Source organism: Ctenopharyngodon idella, chromosome 3 (assembly GCF_019924925.1).
Source record: "Ctenopharyngodon idella isolate HZGC_01 chromosome 3, HZGC01, whole genome shotgun sequence".
In the NCBI taxonomy this organism is placed as follows: Eukaryota; Metazoa; Chordata; class Actinopteri; order Cypriniformes; family Xenocyprididae; genus Ctenopharyngodon; species Ctenopharyngodon idella.
In genome coordinates, this window is record NC_067222.1 from 5,739,768 (window position 1) to 5,761,111 (window position 21,344).

General features: G+C 37.5%; 1 protein-coding gene across 1 annotated transcript; it reads right to left on the reverse strand.

Moving 5' to 3' along the window:
- Positions 1–116: 116 nt before the first annotated feature.
- LOC127508643 (zinc finger CCCH domain-containing protein 7B-like) lies at positions 117–21,231 on the reverse strand. The gene is made up of 23 exons (XM_051886771.1): positions 20,990–21,231; positions 20,046–20,121; positions 19,385–19,421; positions 18,999–19,196; positions 14,826–14,984; positions 14,472–14,552; positions 14,280–14,336; positions 14,108–14,147; positions 13,459–13,640; positions 13,119–13,374; positions 12,658–12,716; positions 12,469–12,571; positions 11,536–11,697; positions 11,235–11,440; positions 10,027–10,127; positions 9,000–9,181; positions 6,526–6,581; positions 5,882–6,129; positions 5,688–5,793; positions 4,930–5,038; positions 2,536–2,663; positions 2,281–2,453; positions 117–2,103 (listed from the first exon to the last, which is right to left on the reverse strand). Exons 2-23 carry the CDS (start codon positions 20,102–20,104, stop codon positions 1,923–1,925), a joined length of 2,883 nt encoding a protein of 960 aa, XP_051742731.1. The 5' UTR covers positions 20,105–20,121; positions 20,990–21,231; the 3' UTR covers positions 117–1,922.
- Between the last annotated feature and the right edge of the window lie 113 nt (positions 21,232–21,344).

Consider the following 21,344-nt stretch of genomic DNA (forward strand, 5'->3'; position numbering starts at 1 on the left):
CAGATGACAACGTCACGATTTCTTAGGGTTAATGTGAACAAAATGCGTTCAAAATGAACTTGAATCAAACTCTCAAAAGTTTAATGCTAAAAACCTTGAATCAGCAACATAAAAAATACTTTTTTTGCAAGTGTGTTTTATTTATTGCTCTTTATTTGTTGGTCAGTAAGCTCACAGAGTTATTGTCATGAACAAATCTTTACCAAAATGATTCCTTCACATGCTCAAGTTCCAGTGATAAACACGCGTCTGCTTATCAGTGTTTGGAGATGCGAGCAGCACTTACAGACATTACAAAGTAATGACCAGAAAATCAATTTACATTCTACACATTTGTTCATTTAGCAAACACTTTTTTCCAAAGAGAGGAATACAACAAAGTGATTCATCAGTACACAAGAACAATACAATTTAGGTTTTCAACGAGCATAAATAAAATAAATAAAAAATACATTTTGAGTTTCAAAAATTTGAATGTCACAAAACTACTACAATTAATTGGATCAGTGAGGCTGAAATACGAATATTAACGGATAATTTTGGTGTTTAAAGGTATAAACACACTACAAAATTAAGTAGGCTAGGCCTACTATTATTATTACCAGAGGGAATGCTAGCATGATGCAAGTGCAAACGGCAGTCTAAAAATGTATATTAAAAAAAAAAAAAAAACTTTCTTAACTAGAATTTAAATTTAGAAATTATTAAAGTGATTGTGTACTTTGTCGTGGTCAGTGGCCAACTTAAATACATTTTATCTCAGATTTTACCTCAGCACACCTCAGATTGTTCGTGCGCAAATCAACCAAACAGCAGGATATTTAATTACGTAATTAAGTTAAAAAAAACTCTCATATCAAAAAAACATTGAACATATAAGCAAAATCGATTAACAAACTGTCAGGAAGCGCTTGTCTCTGGAGGAAAGTGACCGTTAATCAGGCGCGTGTTAAAAAATTTTAAATTCAAACTTCGTGCCCCATTCAAAGCATCTCTTTTATTCACAAAGAATAAATATTATGAATAATCACCACCATTTACTAAATAAAAGATGTAAGTAGATGTAGATGGTAGATGTAAGAAAGCTCAGCTGAAAACACCAGTTTGCTTCACATTGTAAAATCAAACACCTCAGGCCTGCGTGCATTTTACATTTTTAAAATGTAAATACAATTTTACCTCACAAACACTAATTTTTAATAATCTTGTGTTAAAATAACATAATATTATTCATATAAGTGACTGTAGTAACACTCACACTTGTGCACATGAAAAATGTATTTGAAACTATGCAACACACGACAGGATTTCTGACCTATTTCCGCTGATTCACATGATTTACAAACGTGAAATATTGGGTTCAGAACAGAGAACTAGAGAAGAAATACATAGTTATTAAAAAAAAAATATATATATATATTATATATACGATACTAAAAACAATTAAACATATTTCATAAAATAATGTTTATTACATAATACTATGATCAATATTAACGTTTCATTTTCTTGTACAAACAGTGAATTACAGTAAGAATGAAACAAACTTATAAAAATAACACTTCTGTGCTCATCTTATTGAAGTCCTGGACAAATCAACAACTGAAAGACAAAATGTCCTGATCGCTGTCTAACAGATGAAACGTTTATTCAGTGTATGAACAAAATGAACACTAACGATCAACAGTTCAGAAGATCCAGAATCACTTCAGACAGAGTCAAATTAATGTATTGAACTGCATCCACCATTTTGTTTCTCAAAATTGTTCCATTCACAGACATAAGAAACGTGTTCTGGGTCACGTCTGGATGATATACACAAGTTCAGTCTGGAGGTTAACATATTTCAGCTTCATTAAAACATGCAAACACTCATCTCACAGTAACTCTCACAGACTCAGTACAAATGTGTACTTGTTTGTTTAGTTCTGAAGCAGGAAGTTGTAGATCCCAAAGTCATTGTCAGTTGGAGAGATCAGCATGTCAGCTCTGGCTTTGTCCAACCTCCTGCGCAGAAAATCCCTTCGTCTGTGCCACTCCTGAAGCTCCTCCTCACTGTGAGCGAAGTCACAACTCAAGCCTTCAGTACAACCATCAGCCAACCTGTCAATCAAACACCACAGCCAATGAGGACATAGACCACACCTTGACTGATCAGACAACATGTGACTGAGTTACAAACTAATAACAGATGAGGGGAGCTGGTTTGCTCTGACCAGTCAGAAGAATTCTTCAACAAACTCATCATTGATCATGTTCATTGACTTGAGGATTGTGTACCTGGGACAGATGGAGAAACAGGGTCCAGGGAAGCGATAGGACCAGGACAGACTCTCATCTTCTCCCTCTCCGCTCAACACTCTGTGCTTGTGTTTCTCTGAGGTGATGTGCTGCTGCCACTGCCGATGACTGTTACTGTGTTTACCACACAGAGGGCAGTAGAAACTGTCCAGCTACACCAGCAAACACACTTCATGAGATCACGTGGAGAACGGTAAACATTAGAACGGCAAGAATAAACCTGTGAGCACCAACCATTGGTTCAGCAAAGTCCGTTGGCATGGTGATCTGCTTCTCCTCTATTGGCTGAGGCGGTGACGTGCCGTCAGATGCTCTGTTCTGATTGGAGAGCCAGACGTCAAACACCTGCTGGATGTCCGTGACTGCAATTAAACCAGTCATTCATTCAGACTATGTCTAGACTGTGACATCAGCTAAAACCAAATTCACACACATGTATGTGAAGATGTACTGTGCTGGTGACAGTAAAGAATGCTAAAGTTAGGACAGTTTGTCACATATTCAAGCGTCTTGTATCATGAGTGAACCATGCTGGCAAAAGGAGTCTGAATGCGGACGGGCTAATTTCGAGCAAAACAATTTTGGTCGAATTTGAGGTTCACACAAAAATTAGTTCATTAAGCCCTCGTCTAGAGATCCCAATGCTCCAAATTGCAATTAAACATCTAAACATATCGTTATTTGTACGTTTTCTGAGAGAAGTACCTTTCCTTTGTCCGTGAAAAATACTGTTTTTCTCTGTTTGCTTCTCGACAACTGGCGCTTCCTCTCAGCACAAGTTTGGTATCGTTTTAAAGCGCAATGATAATATTTATAGTGAATTCTCGATGGCATGAGTCTGAATCAATGAAATGTGATTTTCAAACTTTTTCCATTTCTCTGGGAGCTTTCATATGTAAATTGTGCAAGCTTTATCCATTAGATCAAAATTTCTGAATGTTGATGTTGATCATTTTCAAACAAAATGATCTTATTTGCGCTGACTGACAGATCTGAAGCGTGCGCACAAAGACAGTGCGATCCCAATACAGTTTTTCAAAATATCTGTCTTGGCGACAAAGTTGCCAAGTCCACGGTTTTCCCACGGAATTTGGGCTACTTTAACACCAGAAACTCAGATTTTACCCCCCCGCAGTGCGATTTTTACCAGGGTACCCCCCTGAAACGCGATTGGGCTGGTTTAGGGTTAGTTTTGAGTAGCAATTGGGCGGGTTTTGTTGTGAAAACCTGGCAACCCTGCTTGGCGAATATTAATACAAACATTATCTGTTATGTCTTAAGTGAACATTTGGTTAACTGTTGGGGAAAAACATCTGATGTGCAACATTATATTAGATCCGTGTGATACAGTAGGTCTTAATGTATAGTCTGTCTGTTCCATTAATATTAATCAAACAATTGCGGTATCATGGGGGAAAAAAGTTGAATATATATTTTTCCTATAGATATTTAGTTTGACTTGGTTTGTACCAAATCTGGTGGTATTACCAGGATTTTAAGGTATGGTTGCTGGTGATTTTGTTTTTGGAAACTTCAGAAAACTTTAACTCGATTCTCAAAATTTACTTTGCTGACTATTGACTTCAAACAGGTGTAGCTCAGTCGTTTTTTTTTTGTCTGATTCCGACAAATCATACAACATTTTGAAGGTTTTTTTTAATAGAGAATGTGAAAATAGTAACTAATTTTTCAAAATTTGCTCACAGCGACTAGTTTTGCCAGCATGGGACTTTTTGACTCGAGATAAAGAATATTTCCACCATATTCAATGTTTTGCAAAATGTACTTTTGCAAACTAGTCCTAGGGTTTTCGCCAGTAAAGTGCAAAGATTCTCTGGAGTCCAAATATCAATAATATATATACACATATAAAAGATTCATCACAACATTGGCATGCCAAAATGCAAAAACTGGGCATGGACGCTTGCTTACTTAAATGGCTATAACTCTCAAATGAAATGAGATAATATCACCAAACTTGGCGCACTTATGTATAGCCTCAATTTGAGGACATGGGCATAAAAAAATGTGCTTGTCCACTTTGTGGTGCTATAAAAGGAAAAAAACTTGAAAATGGTCTAAGAATCTACTGGTCCTACTGACTTGAAAATTGACTTGCAATGTCTTTGTCAAAAGGTGCCATTGTCTACGAAAAAGACATTCACATACAGTATGTTAAAAAACATGACTGCCACCAACCAATTTTCAGCAGCTATTAAACAAGGTTGAAGAGGTCGATCAGAATTAAAATCTGTGGGCATGTTTGACTCGTTGATCCCAGAGGTCTGTGCAAAATTTGGAGGGAGAAATAAAAACCCGCCACCCGGGAGGAACTATCATAATTTACGTGTTCAAATGATTGTATGTTATGTTACTGTATATTATTGTATATTACATTTCACTTACACACACGTTGTTCATACAATACGTTAGATCTCCTCATTCTAAATAACTTTGTAGGTTAAAAGGGTTAAAAATGTTGTTACTATATTTTTATAAGACAAACTGCAATTTTTTCTCCCCTAAATTTCAGCCCTGACACTAATCCTCATCTATCACACTACACAGGACCAACTTCAGCGCATGAATAAACAACAGTGTTGACTGTGTGTTTGATTTCATACTTACAGCCATTGTTCTTCATGTACATCCACAGCTCCTTCTCCTCCTGACTGTGAGCGAAAGTACAGTTCCCGATGTAATGACATTTACGCTGCTTCAGCACATGGATGCAGATCTGTGGGGGAACATTCAGAATTAGCGCCAAGAGCACACAGTCTAAGCATCTTTATTAAAGCGTGCACACAGAAAGCCGCCTCTCTGACAGCACGTCGAGTGCAGAATTGAGTTCTCTTCAGTTTGTGTGTATTTGAAAGGGCAAATGCACACAAAAATATATCAAACTGTCCGTGTTGGTGAGTATTCCTTTAAATAGTCAGTTATGTCTTAAACAGTTGGGAGAAAATCAGATGTGTACCATTCGTTCTGTGCATTAGCTTCTAAAGTGACAGTAGCCTAAACCTGCTGCTGTCTGAGTCCTTAAAGTTAAAAAAAAAAAAAAAGACAAAGAGAAAATCACTCACTGCTCTTCACTGAGTAACTTTAGTAGCTTTAACAAGGAATTATACAAAGAAGATTATTGAATTTTAGTTGACAATCTATTGTAGATTTAATCAGCTAAAATCTCAGCAACAACTCAGATGACTAAAATATGACTAAAACTAAATGCCGATTTAGTCAAAAGACTGACTAAAACTAAATCAAAATTTGCGATCAAAGTTAACACTGGTTTTTAATAGTTCAAATATATTGTATGTAGAATAATAAATAAACAAAATAATTCACATCACTACTTTGAACAGAGTAAAGGAGTTGTTTTCACTCACGTCGTATTGTTGAGGAAAGGTCTTGGCAAAAGGCACAGGTCGCACTGTGACCCACTTCTTCCTCTCGTGAGACCTGACCAGTAAAACCCTTCTGTCTTTGGTCCAGCTGAAGAGAGACAGACAGAGGAAGAGAGTGAGAAGGTTTGTGTGTGTTCAGATGTGGCGTCTGTGTGAGTCCGTCCGTTCGTCTGCACCTGTGTCGGGCTTTAGCGGTGCAGTATTTCAGCGCTCGGTCCGGTTCACTGAGCAGCCCATCTTTCCAGCACTGACCGCACACAAACTTCATCATCAGCTCCAGCCTGTGACCTTTGACCTCAGCTGAATCAGCACTTCCTGTTCCCTGCACAGGACCCGCCTTCCCATTCGTTTGCTCTGCTCTGATTGGACTCTTTGGTTTTGCTGCAGTGTTTTTATTTGGTGATCGTGAAGCCGCAATCACAGGCTGATGAAGACACAATATAAACAGATTGAGTTTAGAGACGATCACTAAATGCTTTATGACAAGCTGTTTATGAAGTTACTCATCAAAAAAAAAATAAAACCATCCCATTAAACCCACGCCATATTTGAGCAATGACCAAAGTCAAGTTGCCAATTTTTATTATAATTAAATAATAATAAATGACAAAACAAAATAATTCAGTGTTTTAATGACAATTGTCATTAAGAAACTGAATTATTTTGTTGTTACAATAAAACCAATATTTATACCAAAAATAAAAGCAAAAATAAAGTCATACGATCTTAGAACAGCACCAGGCTGAATAAATAATGATAATTAATTAATAAATACTTTGATATTATATTAACATTATGTAATAATTGAGAAGAAACTCACACGCTGCTTGTTCCAGTGTTTTTTGGACTCCTGCACAATCTCTTCATGGCTGATTCCTAAACACAGAGAGATGAAGTTTGGTGAGTTTATCATGGATCACTGATGTAATGCAGCACCTCAAACATAAAACATCTATTTGAAACATTTATTCTTAAATATTTGCCCCAGTTTACAGCTGGTATTGAGATCCAAACCACAATCACAACTGTTCAGCAGCAAATACAGGTGTAAAAGGGCTGCAAAACATTTCATGATCAGATCAATGAAAAAAGAGACTGTATTATTGTGATATCTACAAACCCGATTCCAAAAAAGTTGGGACACTGTACAAATTGTGAATAAAAAAGGAATGCAATAATTTACAAATCTCATAAACTTATATTTTATTCACAATAGAATATAGATAACATATCAAATGTTGAAAGTGAGACATTTTGAAATGTCATGCCAAATATTGGCTCATTTTGGATTTCATGAGAGCTACACATTCCAAAAAAGTTGGGACAGGTAGCAATAAGAGGCCGGAAAAGTTAAATGTACATATAAGGAACAGCTGGAGGACCAATTTGCAACTTATTAGGTCAATTGGCAACACGATTGGGTATAAAAAGAGCCTCTCAGAGTGGCAGTGTCTCCCAGAAGTCAAGATGGGCAGAGGATCACCAATTCCCCCAATGCTGCGGCGAAAAATACTGGAGCAATATCAGAAAGGAGTTTCTCAGAGAAAAATTGCAAAGAGTTTGAAGTTATCATCATCTACAGTGCATAATATCATCCAAAGATTGAGAGAATCTGGAACAATCTCTGTGCGTAAGGGTCAAGGCCGGAAAACCATACTGGATGCCCGTGATCTTCGGGCCCTTAGACGGCACTGCATCACATACAGGAATGCTACTGTAATGGAAATCACAACATGGGCTCAGGAATACTTCCAGAAAACATTGTCGGTGAACACAATCCACCGTGCCATTCGCCATTGCCGGCTAAAACTCTATAGGTCAAAAAAGAAGCCATATCTAAACATGATCCAGAAGCGCAGGCGTTTTCTCTGGGCCAAGGCTCATTTAAAATGGACTGTGGCAAAGTGGAAAACTGTTCTGTGGTCAGACGAATCAAAATTTGAAGTTCTTTTTGGAAAACTGGGACGCCATGTCATCCAGACTAAAGAGGACAAGGACAACCCAAGTTGTTATCAGCCCTCAGTTCAGAAGCCTGCATCTCTGATGGTATGGGGTTGCATGAGTGCGTGTGGCATGGGCAGCTTACACATCTGGAAAGGCACCATCAATGCTGAAAGGTATATCCAAGTTCTAGAACAACATATGCTCCCATCCAGATGTCGTATCTTTCAGGGAAGACCTTGCATTTTCCAACATGACAATGCCAGACCACATACTGCATCAATTACAACATCATGGCTGCGTAGAAGAAGGATCTGGGTACTGAAATGGCCAGCCTGCAGTCCAGATCTTTCACCCATAGAAAACATTTGGCGCATCATAAAGAGGAAGATGCAACAAAGAAGACCTAAGACAGTTGAGCAACTAGAAGCCTGTATTAGACAAGAATGGGACAACATTCCTATTCCTAAACTTGAGCGACTTGTCTCCTCAGTCCCCAGACGTTTGCAGACTGTTATAAAAAGAAGAGGGGATGCCACACAGTGGTAAACATGGCCTTGTCCCAACTTTTTTGAGATGTGTTGATGCCATGAAATTTAAAATCAACTTATTTTTCCCTTAAAATGATACATTTTCTCAGTTTAAACATTTGATATGTCATCTATATTGTATTCTGAATAAAATATTGAAATTTGAAACTTCCACATCATTTGGCATGTATTTTATTTTTATTATTACATTCATAACTGATGTCTTTATTGTCTTTATTATATTATTGTATGTTATTTTGATAAAGTATCGATTTGTTTTATTTTTTTGTATTTTTTGAGATATTTACCATCTTCTTGTAAATTTGAATTCCTAGCAATGAAAAAGCAAGAAAAAAAGTTGGAAAACACAATCCTTTCAATCATTATTGTGCAAAAATAAGGGGTTTTAAACTAATACCAAACATCACACTTGTTTTTTAATCAAACATCACAACAATATCTGTGTGCAAGTGACGCTTTAGATGAAATTGATGAACGAATAATATTTTAGATTGGTAATTTGTATATTTAAAACTTTGCTCTATTGTAAAATTATTTTCTATTTTAAATTGTTGGTCTATTTAATATTGATGTTTCACTGTAACAGCAAAATAATTGAGTTTTTTACAACAAACGTGAGGCACATCTGAAGTATTTACAGATACTTGACTAAAATAATGTTTTGTTTTGTTTTTCCCCACTCCAAATGTCACATTTGTGCATCTTTAAACTTCTTAGTGCCTCATGAGTTGGTAAGGTATGTTATGATTAGGTATTAAACTGTATTGTGTGTGTATCAGATCTCCAGTGTGTGTTTGTGTACCAGAGTCTCTCTGCAGGATCCAGATCTGCAGTTCGATGAGCGAGTGAGCGAAGCAGCAGCCGTCCTCCCTCTTACAGCCCAAACTGAGCTCATGACGACACATGTCAAACTGACAGTGAGAACTCAACGCTCGGATCTTACTGTAACTCACAGCGCTGTTCTTCACCACGTGAACCAGACACCTGACAGAGGGACACACACAAAGATGCTTTATTATGGCTGGCCGGCTAGAACAAAGACACCAATGGATGGATGGATGGTAGGGCTGTGACGGTGAGGAAATTTTCCCACCAGTTAATTGACGTGTGACACCACCAGTAATCACCAGGAGGGGGCATTCCCCTCTCGCTAATATGAGATAAAGCGAAAGTAAAATGCGCACGGCCGCACGGGCATTCATAACAGTGTGAAGCGAGCATTTTCAATTAAGTCCATAGGAATTAACTAAAAACGCTCTACGCCAATAGACTATGAATGCTGAGGGTTTTACTTTCGCTTTCATATTAGCGCCAATTCGGGGGTGGCAATTGCTTGAATGGTGAGTTATTCTAAAGGAAAAACAAAACAACTAGAAAAACACAACTAATCCTTTGCAGGTTCCCTATTAGGACTGGGTTTAAATACAAAATATTGCAAAAATCCAAAAATCTTCCGCCATTGTCTTGTCAGTCAGCTCCTCACTCTCGTGATTAATGAAATCTGACTCCTGCTGCTGATCTGTGCTGCGACTCTCGTTCGGCTCACGCTGCATTGAGCAGGTGCGTTCAGTTTTTAATTGTAGTGTTTGTTTTCTAACTGAACTAAATTATTTTTATTACTATAAAAAAAATTAAAACAACGGTGGGGGGCGGTGCCACGGTGGGCAAGTGATATAACTGGTGTTGCAGCTGAACACCGGTAACACCGTCAACACCGATTATTGCAGCAAGCCTAATGGATGGATAAATATAACAATAAAGAAACCGGATGGATGGATGGAACAAAAAAGAAAATGGATGGATGGATGTATGGTGTTTTTATCACGTACTTCTTTTTGTCAAACTGATGTTGTGTTTGTATGTTGGCACACAGAGCGGGATTCTCCTTCCAGCGTTTGCTGATCATTCTGGGTTTACGGTCAAAACAGGCCTGATGAAAGACAGACGACAGTGTTTCAGTATCAGAACAGAGACGTCCAGAGAGTTTAAACAGAAGAGTTTCCACTAAATGTCCCATTAAATAAGCACATGACTCATTCACAGCACTGAACCAGGAGCACCACTATTTTATAGAATATTTTTACCTAAATAATTATTTAAATGAATATTACTTTGACTGATCTGTGTAAAATGATGTCACTTACATGAGATGAAGTATAAGTGCTCTAGAAAAAGCGGTTTTGTCCTACATATTTCTCCAAAGTGGTCGTTAACAAAGGTTTTTTTTTATTTTGTTAATGATAACTATTATATGAAAATAACATGTTTCATGGACAGAAACCTCTCAGATTTCATCTTAATTTGTTTTTTGAAGATTAGTGTTATGGGTTTAGAATGACATGAGGGTTTCTGTCCCTCTGTTTAAAGTCCAGATAACCAAAACTGATCATTTTTATATGTGAAGAAAAGCCTAATTAAATTTGTTCATCACACAAAGCATTTGTATCTCTTCACAAGACCTGGGTTAAACGGCTCAGTTCATATGGATTACTTCTACCATGCCATCATTTCCTTTTTTGACCTTCTAAGTTTTGGTTCTTATTTCAGCATATTAGGTTTCACAAAAAATATGTTTGCGTTGATACATATTTAAATGCTGATTAAATTAATATATAAAGTGTTTGAATATTTGGTTTAATTTTTCACTCTTGTCAACTAATTTTTTTCATTGACTAAAATTAGATGCAATTTTAGCTTTTGTTAGTTTTATAGTAAAACTGACTAAAATTAATGAATATGACATGAAATTTTTGACTAAATTTGGCTAAATATATCCTATTTTTATTTTTTAACACATTTTAAATACATTTTTACTGATTTTGTTTCTTTGCATTTTATTATTGTTATTTCTTATGCATCTCTTGTAATTGTTTTATGATTTTTTAAAATCTTTTTTATGTAAAGCACTCACGTTATATCAGTAACACCCCATTATAAGACTCTTTGAACTGAGGAATAAATCCATCAGGAAAAATATCAAGATTGGTATCGAATCGTGAAATTTTTCACCACAAATTGTATGCGTGTTTGCTTTTACCTCACAGAGGAACATAAACATGCCCGTGTGTATGTTCAGGAGTTTAATGACACTGAGTGTTTGTCTCTCATTGGTCGCCAGCGGATTGAAGAGCAGCTCTCTGACGAGTAAGCCCCGCCTCTCCTGCGTCCAGACGTCAATCTCTTCTTGACAATACGCAAACGTGCAGCCCTCACCGTACTTACACACCTGATTCTCCAACACCTCTACACACACACACACACACACACACACAAATAGGGAGGATTACAATCACATTAATTAAGGTATTACTTAATTAATCGTTCAACGGGTGACGCACCTCTGCAGAGCACAAAGGCGGCCTGGAAGTTGTTGCGAGTTGGGCGGGGCCGGATCCGCCTCCAGGGTGAGTTGGCCCCGCCCTTCCGTCTGCACAACAGAAGATCCTTCTTACAGCTGTGATTCACATCAGACCTGAGCTCAAAATCCAGCACACCTGGACCTGAGAGACACACAGACCGATGAGTTGGGGGTAACGCATTACAGGTAACGCAAGTTTTGTAATCAGATTACTTTTTTCAAGTAACTAGTAAAGTAACATTACTTTTAAGTTTACAACAAAATATCTGACAGCTCTCCTGTCCTCATGTTGAGAAATCGTGAGTAAGTGCAGAGGTGTTGTGTGAACATGATGGTTATTGTAGTTTTAGACTAAATGTGAGCATTTACCTATCTCACTTGCACAAAAACCGATTCAGTACTCCTCAAAATGAATAAAAAGAGTCATATGCAGTTCAGAATATAACGCTAACTTGAAATAATTATGTTAAATAGCACTTTATGTATTTAATCTCACTTTATTAACTAATGTCTTTACTGCTGACCTTTGACGATCCAATTCAACCATACTAATGAGCAAAAATTACTTCAGTTAAACAAACATTTGTGTTTCATCTTTTTTGAGCTGCAGATATTAATTTTGTTTTGTCTGCATATGCTTTTTTTGACTCAGAGGAAGACCGTGAGAGTTTAGAGTGCCATTTGGGACAGGGTCATCGGCTGTTCTTCTTCTGCGCTTTTTAATGTTGTGGCTGTTAGCAAACAGCATTGCATTACCGCGTGCCCCGTTCTGGATTGTGGAGTGTGGATCGCCTGTGACTGACTGTATTTGTCGTCTGACTGTATGAACCGAACCTTGACGTCAGGAACGTGAGAGTTCGGGACGAATACATTTACTGTTACACACCTAATAGAAAAAATGAATCTAAATCACCTGTAGAAGTGAAGCAGGTGCTGCAGGCTTGAGTAAATTCATGTGTTTGTTCCAGTGGGTTCTTGGACAGAGAGGAAAGTTTGGAGGTCATGTGACCGTTCCTCTGTAACACACACACACACATGAACTCTCTCTCATGCCAAACAGAGATGCTCTAATGCTTTCATATCATCAGACAGTCACACTCACCGTATGAGAAGAGTTTGTCAGTTTGACAGACGGCAGAAAACTATGACAGACTTTCCCACCTGAAAGAGAAAAACACATACAGCAGAATGAATTTATTTGTTCCCACAGTCTTGGAAAACCTGGATACAAGAGGCAATTTTAAAAGTGTTATTTCTAGAGATAAATCAAATCTTATAAAAAGTCATATGAATGTAATTTGTCTCTCAAGATAACTAATAAAGTAGAAATTGCTGAAGATTATAACGTTCTTTTGTTATCACAAATGTAAATGTACATTCCCTTGAAAAACATTAAGGTCTTGAAACTTTGGGAAGCATAAAATTATTTTACATTTATTTGCAGTTACTTTATTAAACTACTTTAATATACCAACACTCCTAGTTTCTGTAAATAAAATATCTAGTAGGTAATACAGGAATCACATGACAGATTGTGTCATTAGAAGATCTGAATGCACAGACCTGGCAGACTAAATTCAGACAGCGAATCGAGCGCGTCTCCTCCCACCACTAGAGGGCGCTGCAGGGAAACGGTGTCGGCGGACGGACAGATGGAGTCTAACGCGTCCAGGGTGGAGCTGGAAGAGTCCGAGTTCATCTCAGTTTTAGTGAAGGTGTCCAGAGAGTTCAAATGACTCCCAACGGAGGAGAAGAACGCGGGTGGAAGACGAGGAGTCGAAGACGAGAAACACACCAGACCGGTAGGAACGACTCCACTCTGAGTGAGAAACAGGAAAGTTCCAACTAGAAACTGCAAGCTACATCTCCAACACTCAGTGTCGTTATTATTCAGTCGCCTCACCTGCGGTGTGTCTTCCTCTTTAGACATGCAGTCCAGGAGACTGTCCAGCTCGTCTCCCATCAGGTCATTGTCCTCCAGCGGCTGAGACACGGGCACCGACAGCGGCACGGCTCCAGACAGACCCGAAGCCTCATGGGAGTCGCTCACGGGGACTGGGGCCGGTAAGACAGGAGACGGACCAGCTGTTGGGAAGAGACGACAACACATTACAGGCACACAATCAACCGCAAAACTTAAATGAAACACTTCAATACTGTACACTATATACTTGCTTCTATTGTATAAAAATAGCATCTCCATCATTATTTCAGATATACACGATTATGTTTTTTTTTAATTACTTCTACAGCATTAATCTTAATCTAAGATCATTGTGAGTTAATGTTAGCTACTGCAATTTAACCAGAGAGATCTAATTGTAAAGTGTTGCCATTTACGTTTATGCATTTGGCAGACACTTATCTAAAGCGACGTGCATTGCCTTCAAAGTATTTCATCAGTTCATGCTTTCTCTGGGAATTGAGCCAAAAACCTTGGTGGATCTAGCGCCGCGATTTACTATCTGAACTACAGGAAAACATGCTGCATTCCCAGCATTCTATACAGAGCTGTATGATATTATGAACATAATAAATGTCTCTTTAAGTACCTCCAGAGTCAGTCTCTTTCTCCACCTCAACAGACGATATCTGTAAACAAACACAAACGACGAGAGAGGGAGTTATGCTGAGCTGCAACGCAAAGATTAAAATTAAAATTCATACAATGCTGATTAGAGGTTTAAAAAGTAGTTTTTTGTTTTTTTATATATAAAATCCTGCCTCATCTAAAGGTGACGATATGAGCCTGTCGTCCTCAGATCCTGCCGCTTTCCCCCTCTGAGACAAGACAATAAAAAGAAAATATGTTATACAAATACAGCTTTCTGATGATATTATCTTCACAAAACATTTCTTCATGCACTCAAACATAACGTTTGAAAACATGTCATGCAGGGAATTCTGGGTGCTCACGTGAGAACTGATGTACGCTTTTCTGTTCTTCAGGCCCAGACTGGCTGCAATTTCCTGGGACAAATTACTGACCGTCTGATCCTGAAAAAGACACAGAAAACTTCAAAATAAATGGCTTAATTGAGCTTTTTTTCCCCCATTGGATACATAATCTGGACTAAAAATACATATTTGCAAAATATAAAATACAGTGAAAAAAAAAAATTTGTACAAAATTAACATTTTAAATAATATTACATATTTAAAATAGTCATTTTAAATACTATTAGTTTTCCACTAAATTCCTTTCCAATACACATTAATGAGCAGCAACATTTACTTTCATAATGGTAATGGCTCATTTGTGATGTTTACCTCCGGTGAGGCCAACAGACATGCAGTGCTGCACTCATACGCCTCTCTCAGTTTCCCAGACTCCCTCAGACACATGGCTTTACGATATAACGCTTTAGCACTGTCTTTACACACCTCCAGAGCGCGGTCGCAATCCTTCACCCCGCTGTCAAACTCACCCTGAGAAAATACAACACATTTATATCCTGCTTTGCATTAATGTGAGCAAAAACCCGCCATTTTTGTGTGTGTCCCTTTAAATGCAAAAGAGCTGCTGGTCCCTGCCCCCTTTCCAGAAGAGGGCGGAGCTTTAACAGCTCGCACTTCGGTTGCTCAACAACAACAAAGCTGGAAAATCTCACGCAGCCAAAATGAGGATTGTCAGTAACAGTGTTCAGCCTTACATTGTTCAAACTGGAGTCGGACACTGATGGAGAGACTCAGGAAAACTTTTAGAATGCATCTGGATGTTTCTGAATGGTTAATGGATAAATGTATGTAGTTGCTGTGGAGTTGATTCAACTTTGAGTTTGAACTTTGAGCGTCGTAACTTTGCAGATGTTGTTTATGCTCAAACAGCAACATTGTACACTAACTAAAGTTAAAAAAGTGAAATCATAATCAACCACCCCTTTAAAAGGTACACTATGTAACTTTTGGCCCTCTAGTGGTTAAAAAACAAAACTGCATGCATTTTGTGGAAGAACATTGTTTTGGTTGTGCTTTGGCTCTATGTCAGTGCAGATGAATATGGTTATCCTACTGCTCATAAAATATTCACTACTAGGCTTAAGGCTTAACAAACGCAATTTCCTGCAAAAACCATCCCGACCGGTCTAAAATATAAACACTTATAATCAGTGTTGGGGGTAACGCATTACAAGAAACTCAAGTAACATAATCAGATTAATATTTTCAAGTAACTATAAAGTAACACATTACTTTTAAATTTACAACAAAATATCCGAGTTACTTTTTCAAATAAGTAATGCAAGTTACTTTATTTTCTCATTTATTGACAGCTGAAAGGTTTGAGCTGTGCCCTCTCCTGTACTTGCATGAATTTGCATTTCCTTCAGCCTGAGGCTTATTCACCAATTTTGGTGTGAAAGGGCCTTTATATTTGCCCAAAAATAACTTTTTTGTTATTAAAAAACAAAACAAAAACAAGCCCAGCCCAGGTGAGAAAAAGTAACACAAAAGTAACGTAACTGATTACTTTCCTTAAAAAGTAACTAAGTAACACAATTAGTTACTTTTATGGGAGTAACACAATATTGTAACGCATTACTTTTTGTAGTGCGTTATAAAAGTTGAAAGTAACTTTGCCCAGCACAGGCTTAATAGGCTTACCATAGTAAATCAGGGTAAGGCAAAAAAAAAAAAAAAAAACATTTTGGAAGTAGAATTGATGATTATTGACTAAAATTTTGTTAATTGTGAACAACAAAAAAGTTACATATTTTACCTTTTAAACAAGTCTTTAAATATAACTTCATGAACTTCGCAAATCCGGCTGTTAGTTATTCTGAAGAGTGGCAGAGCAGAGAGATACATGGGAACTAAGGGGATTCAGACATGATTTAGGTTTATCAAAATATTTCTTTTGTTTATTTGTGTGACCCTTCCGATAATTTCATTGTTTCATTTGATTTAAGTAACTGGATCTAGTGTGGATATAGATTTCACACTCGCACTATAGGCACATTAATATTATATTATTAATATTAATATTATAGGTTAAAATCAACACTTAAACAACCCACTAAAGATGAGCGGGAGGAATTTGACCACATCTAGAAGTCCTCAACCCAGCAAACTTTGTCTGGTTCTTCTAGTGGCCCTCGTCTGACCAGCCTGGTGACGGCCTCATAGTCAGATCACGTGCATCCAGCTGGGGTTAGAGAGGGATCTGGGACTTTGGGAACTGCTCAGTAAGCTCTTTCTCATGCTATCATGCCGTCCTTGCTCCTTATCTATGTGTGGAGAAATCCTTGCCTGGTTTCTTTGGTATCCTTGAACATTTCTTACATCCCAGCTCATGACTTATTGATGTTAATGTATTCTTGGCGTTGAGTATATATACACTAACTGAAGAATAAACCGCTGAAGATGCTTGAACTCTGAACTCTTGTCTGTGCTTTCAATTTCGTCCCATGGCAAAGGGCAACTGAGAGTACTGGGGCGAAAACGCTGAACCTTTCTAGATTTTACAACAATTTAAGGAAAAAAGCACAAAAACTTACCAGATTACTGAGTACACTGTTGGTTACATGTTTTAACTTTTTCTTTATTTGTGAAAAGTACTACAATATGATTACAAAATCAAGAAGTTGCTATCTGAAATATAAATTGCTTATTTTAAAGATTTAATTTTATTGTATTTTTTATGTTGATTTATATTAAATTATTTCTAATTTAGTAAATATGCAATATATTAATTTTATTGCAATTGTTATGCATGTTTTATTTACTATCTTTAAATTAAATAGCTTGACATCAAGTCAAGTCATATTGCAATAGGCTTGCTGCGATAGTCTGCGATAGCCACTGGTGTTACCGGTGTTCAGCCGCAACACCAATTACATCACTTGCCCCCCCCGGGGCTAAACCCCCATTGACATTCATAACGGTGCATGTCTATTGGCGTGGAGTGTTTTCAGTTCATTCCTATGAAAGCTCAACTTCCACAGGAATTAATTTAAAACTCTCACACACTGTTATGAATTTCCGTGCGGCTGTGCGCATTTTACTTTCGCTTTCAAATCAGTGATTTAAAAGCAAGGTGCAAAACTTGGAACACCCCCCATCCCGGTATTACCAGTATTGTCACACGTCGATTAACCGGTGGGAACATTTCCTCACCGTCACAACCCTAACTATTAGTAATCAATATTTTATATGCAACATAAAATGTAAAACTTAAATTCACAGCTAAAACTGCTGAAATCTGAATTCTAGAGAACCTGGCCACTATTTTTATGTAAAGTTTGGGATATTACACAAAAAAAAAAAACTGAAGGAAAACTTTGAGGCAGATAATTTTTTATCCAATAGGACATGCATAAACTATAATGGATAGGCCTGTCGCGATAGTCGATATATCGACTTATCGCACAATATATGGACATGACCTCGTTAATTTTTGGTGACGCGATATATTGCCCATTATGTTTACACAAAAATAAATGTCACCGACATTTTGTCGATCGTGCTGCCTCTGTCATCTCGTCAGCTCTCCGAGGCGAAAGCAGGGCTCAGCTCCTTCATACTGACATCGACAGGCGGAAAAATGCACCATTCATGTCGTTATAGCGTTTTCCTGACAACTACAGACAGTTTGGAGTGCAAATGCACTCAGGTTCCGCAATCTACAGGTGCAAATATAAACATAACAGCACGAAATGGTGCACGCTCACAGCTAGTTTCACACAGGACGTAGCAGTCGCAAGTGTTTTTTTCTACTTGTTATTTTGCAGTTTTTGTTAGCAAAGGTTTATTTATTATTTATTCAACATTATTATTTTTTTGACGCTTCAATTCCAGTATCTAAATATTCTTAAGAGTTAAGTTCATTATCATTTGAAAGTGTTTAGGCCTACTTGCATTATTATGCTGTTATATTATAATTATGTATTAAGTGGCATAAAATGGTCTTAAAATGACAATAATATCGCATATCGCACAACAAAAAGAAGTTATCGTGCCAGGCCTAATAATGGAAACACATTTACTTAAAAATGCGCAACAAAAGAAGTCATGACATGTGACTTTGCCTAAACAGATCATGTGGTTAGAAAAATGGGACCGCATAACTGGACTAACCAGTGGCGCAATCTTATCACACAGATTCACAAATGTTGGTTCAGTCATTCTGAAATGTGTGAGCCAAAGTCTGTCATCAGAATGATTTGGTTTAATTCCCTTCCAGAAACGTTTCTCATGACAGCCTTTATTGTGTTTTGTCTGTTGCTCTGAGATGCAACTCATTTATAATGTAGGAAAAAAGAGCCACGGTTTCTTCCCTGATTGCAGCAATTTTAATTCTTATTACAGATATTTTGTGCCAATTTCCCAGGAAGTTGTTCTCTTGAACACGGGATGGAAACGCTAATTCGCAAAATGTTTTATGCAATATTCCAATTTTGCACACAAGTTACATTCACAATTTTGGATGTAAACAGCTATATTCACCATGTTCTGATGGGCGGCCGCGCGGTTGATGTACAGACTCTCCAGCAGGGCAGCGGGAACATGAAGCCCCTCGGCCTGAGCGTAAAGTGCCACATTGACGCCCTCGCTGAAATGACCCCATGCCTGCGTCCACTCGCCCTCTCGAAAGGCAGCGTTGCCCTCATCTAAGAGATCACACACCAGCTGTACCACAAACCCCTGATGACACCAACAACAGGGACAGAAGAAACAAACAGACGATGAACAAATGGTCATGAATGTTTTTAACGCTCGTTTCAAGCTATAATAACAGTACCAAACATGCTAAATGTCTGAATGAGTTTACTCAGCTATACTATGGTAACAAATTGTGAATGTGTCTTCATTTGTGTGCAAAATATCTCAACCTCATAGCCTTCAGGGTCCGGATAAGGCAGAGAACTTCTGTAGACATGAAAGAAAAACAAAAATCAACAGTCAGCAGGACTGAATGATACTCAAAATTGTAAGAATAGTAGAGTAGAGAATGACAGAGTAGATCAGTGCTTCTCAGCTGGTTTGTTTCACACAATCTGCCCATGTTGACATCTGTTAAAATTGACCAGATAACACATGAACTGGTGCCAAAATACTTTGATTGGACGCCAACACAGTCTACTATTAGGACAAACCGAAAACTCATTTTTGGGCCACGAACAGCCAGTTGAGAAGCACTAAAAGGTTTGCTGATATATAAGAGTTAGTTTCTGTGGCTGTTTTCATGGCAAGAAACATTTTTGGTAAACTCTGTCAGGTTTTTAAAACTATATTTGGTTAAACTTTGTTAAAAATATCTTACAAAATATTAACTGTATAAAAAAAAAAGCTTCTTCACTGGATTAAACCAAGTACAATCTAATGAAACAAGCTTCAGGGATAAAGAATTTTTGACAAAAACAACTTTCTCCTAATATTAAAAACTTGTGCGTCAACCTGGCCTATTTGGCAACAACGGACATAAACAATCTGGTCTGAGAATAATAGAGCAATCTAGTATTTATTTCTGCAGGGTTTGACAGTTTGTCATACTTGATGAAGCTCAGCGCTCTCTGAATCTCCTCTCGACGCTTCTGACGCTCAGCGCTCATGTTTGACCATCACAAGCCTGAAAAACAAACAAACGCATGTGCAAAAGTTCACGTTTACCATCTGTTCGCCATGACAGTCCCAAAAAGACACAAACGCCTTCAATGTAATAGTGCATTATATAAACCAAATCTTTGGTGAACTTTCTTTTTACAGAAAATAAACCCTGGTAGCTGTGGTTGAGAGAATGATGCTGTAAAAATACTCTGAAATGTAAATATACTTACAGAATCTGTAAATTTCACAATGTAAAACCATATAACCACCATAATAAAGTGATTCGAAAGAAAAACAATTACATGTGAAGTGTCACAGAGAATTCTAGAAATACAGCTTTTCACTGTAAATTATAATATGATTTGCTCATTTTTACTTCGAAAAACAGTACATTTACAGTATTTTCCAACAGATTACATTAAATGTAAGGTTAGATCTATTGTGTTTTTTTTTTTTTTTTAATATATATAGTAAGGGAATTTACTGTAAACCAATTAACCATTTTAGTCTTCTACAGATAAAATTACAATAATTTATTTCTGTGTGTAGTTTATACACCAATGTATATTTGTGCATCTCAGCAGTGTTTTTATAGGTTTTTAATCGTGTCTGATGTAATGTGAGTTGCCTACTAGTATCATAGTACACTACATGCTCAGATCAGGCTCAAAACCGCTAGTGTACTAGAAGAAGGGAGTTCACTGGACATTTGATACACGCCCAAACGAACTTCCTCCCTTCAGTTTCTGCAAAAACGAAACTGAAGCAGCTGGAAATAAACATTCACAACGAGAACCTAATAATTCATAAAGTCAGCCACCAAAGAGCAAATATAACGCCCTAATAAAAAGTCGTATTAAAATCACTCACAAAGTTTCCAGTAAACTCACCTGTGTGTCTGGAGAAAATCACGACCAAACGCGCTTTCTTCTGAGCTTCCCGTGTGTTTAGATGGCGGTTCGTGTCTAAAACATTAGAGGAATGACTGACAGATTATTAGTTGATAATCTCAAGACATTTTTCCAAATGAATGTGTCAACGCGTGAACTCGACAAATGTTTCCAGTTAATATTCACTTCCCATGAAACGCACGCGGCTGTTCCGCCAGGAGGCGCTCGGTGGAATCCGCGTTCAAATCTCTGGATGGTTTTTATTATTGTTATTATTTTATTGGGAACTTAATAATTGTGAAAATTGTTTCTTTATAGAGTTTATAGCTGCTATAAAAATGGAAACACGCCATAA

What these genes read in the sequence shown, in the direction of transcription:
- LOC127508643 (XM_051886771.1), bottom strand. Translation starts at nt 20,104, where the DNA reads ATGAGCGCTGAGCGTCAGAAGCGTCGAGAGGAGATTCAGAGAGCGCTG. An exon ending in CGGACCCTGAAGGCTATGAG is followed by an intron (nt 19,197 to 19,384) that starts GTTGAGATATTT and finishes TGGTGTCATCAG; the next exon opens with GGGTTTGTGGTACAGCTGGT. An exon ending in AACACTGGAACAAGCAGCGT is followed by an intron (nt 6,130 to 6,525) that starts GTGAGTTTCTTC and finishes TGTCTTCATCAG; the next exon opens with CCTGTGATTGCGGCTTCACG.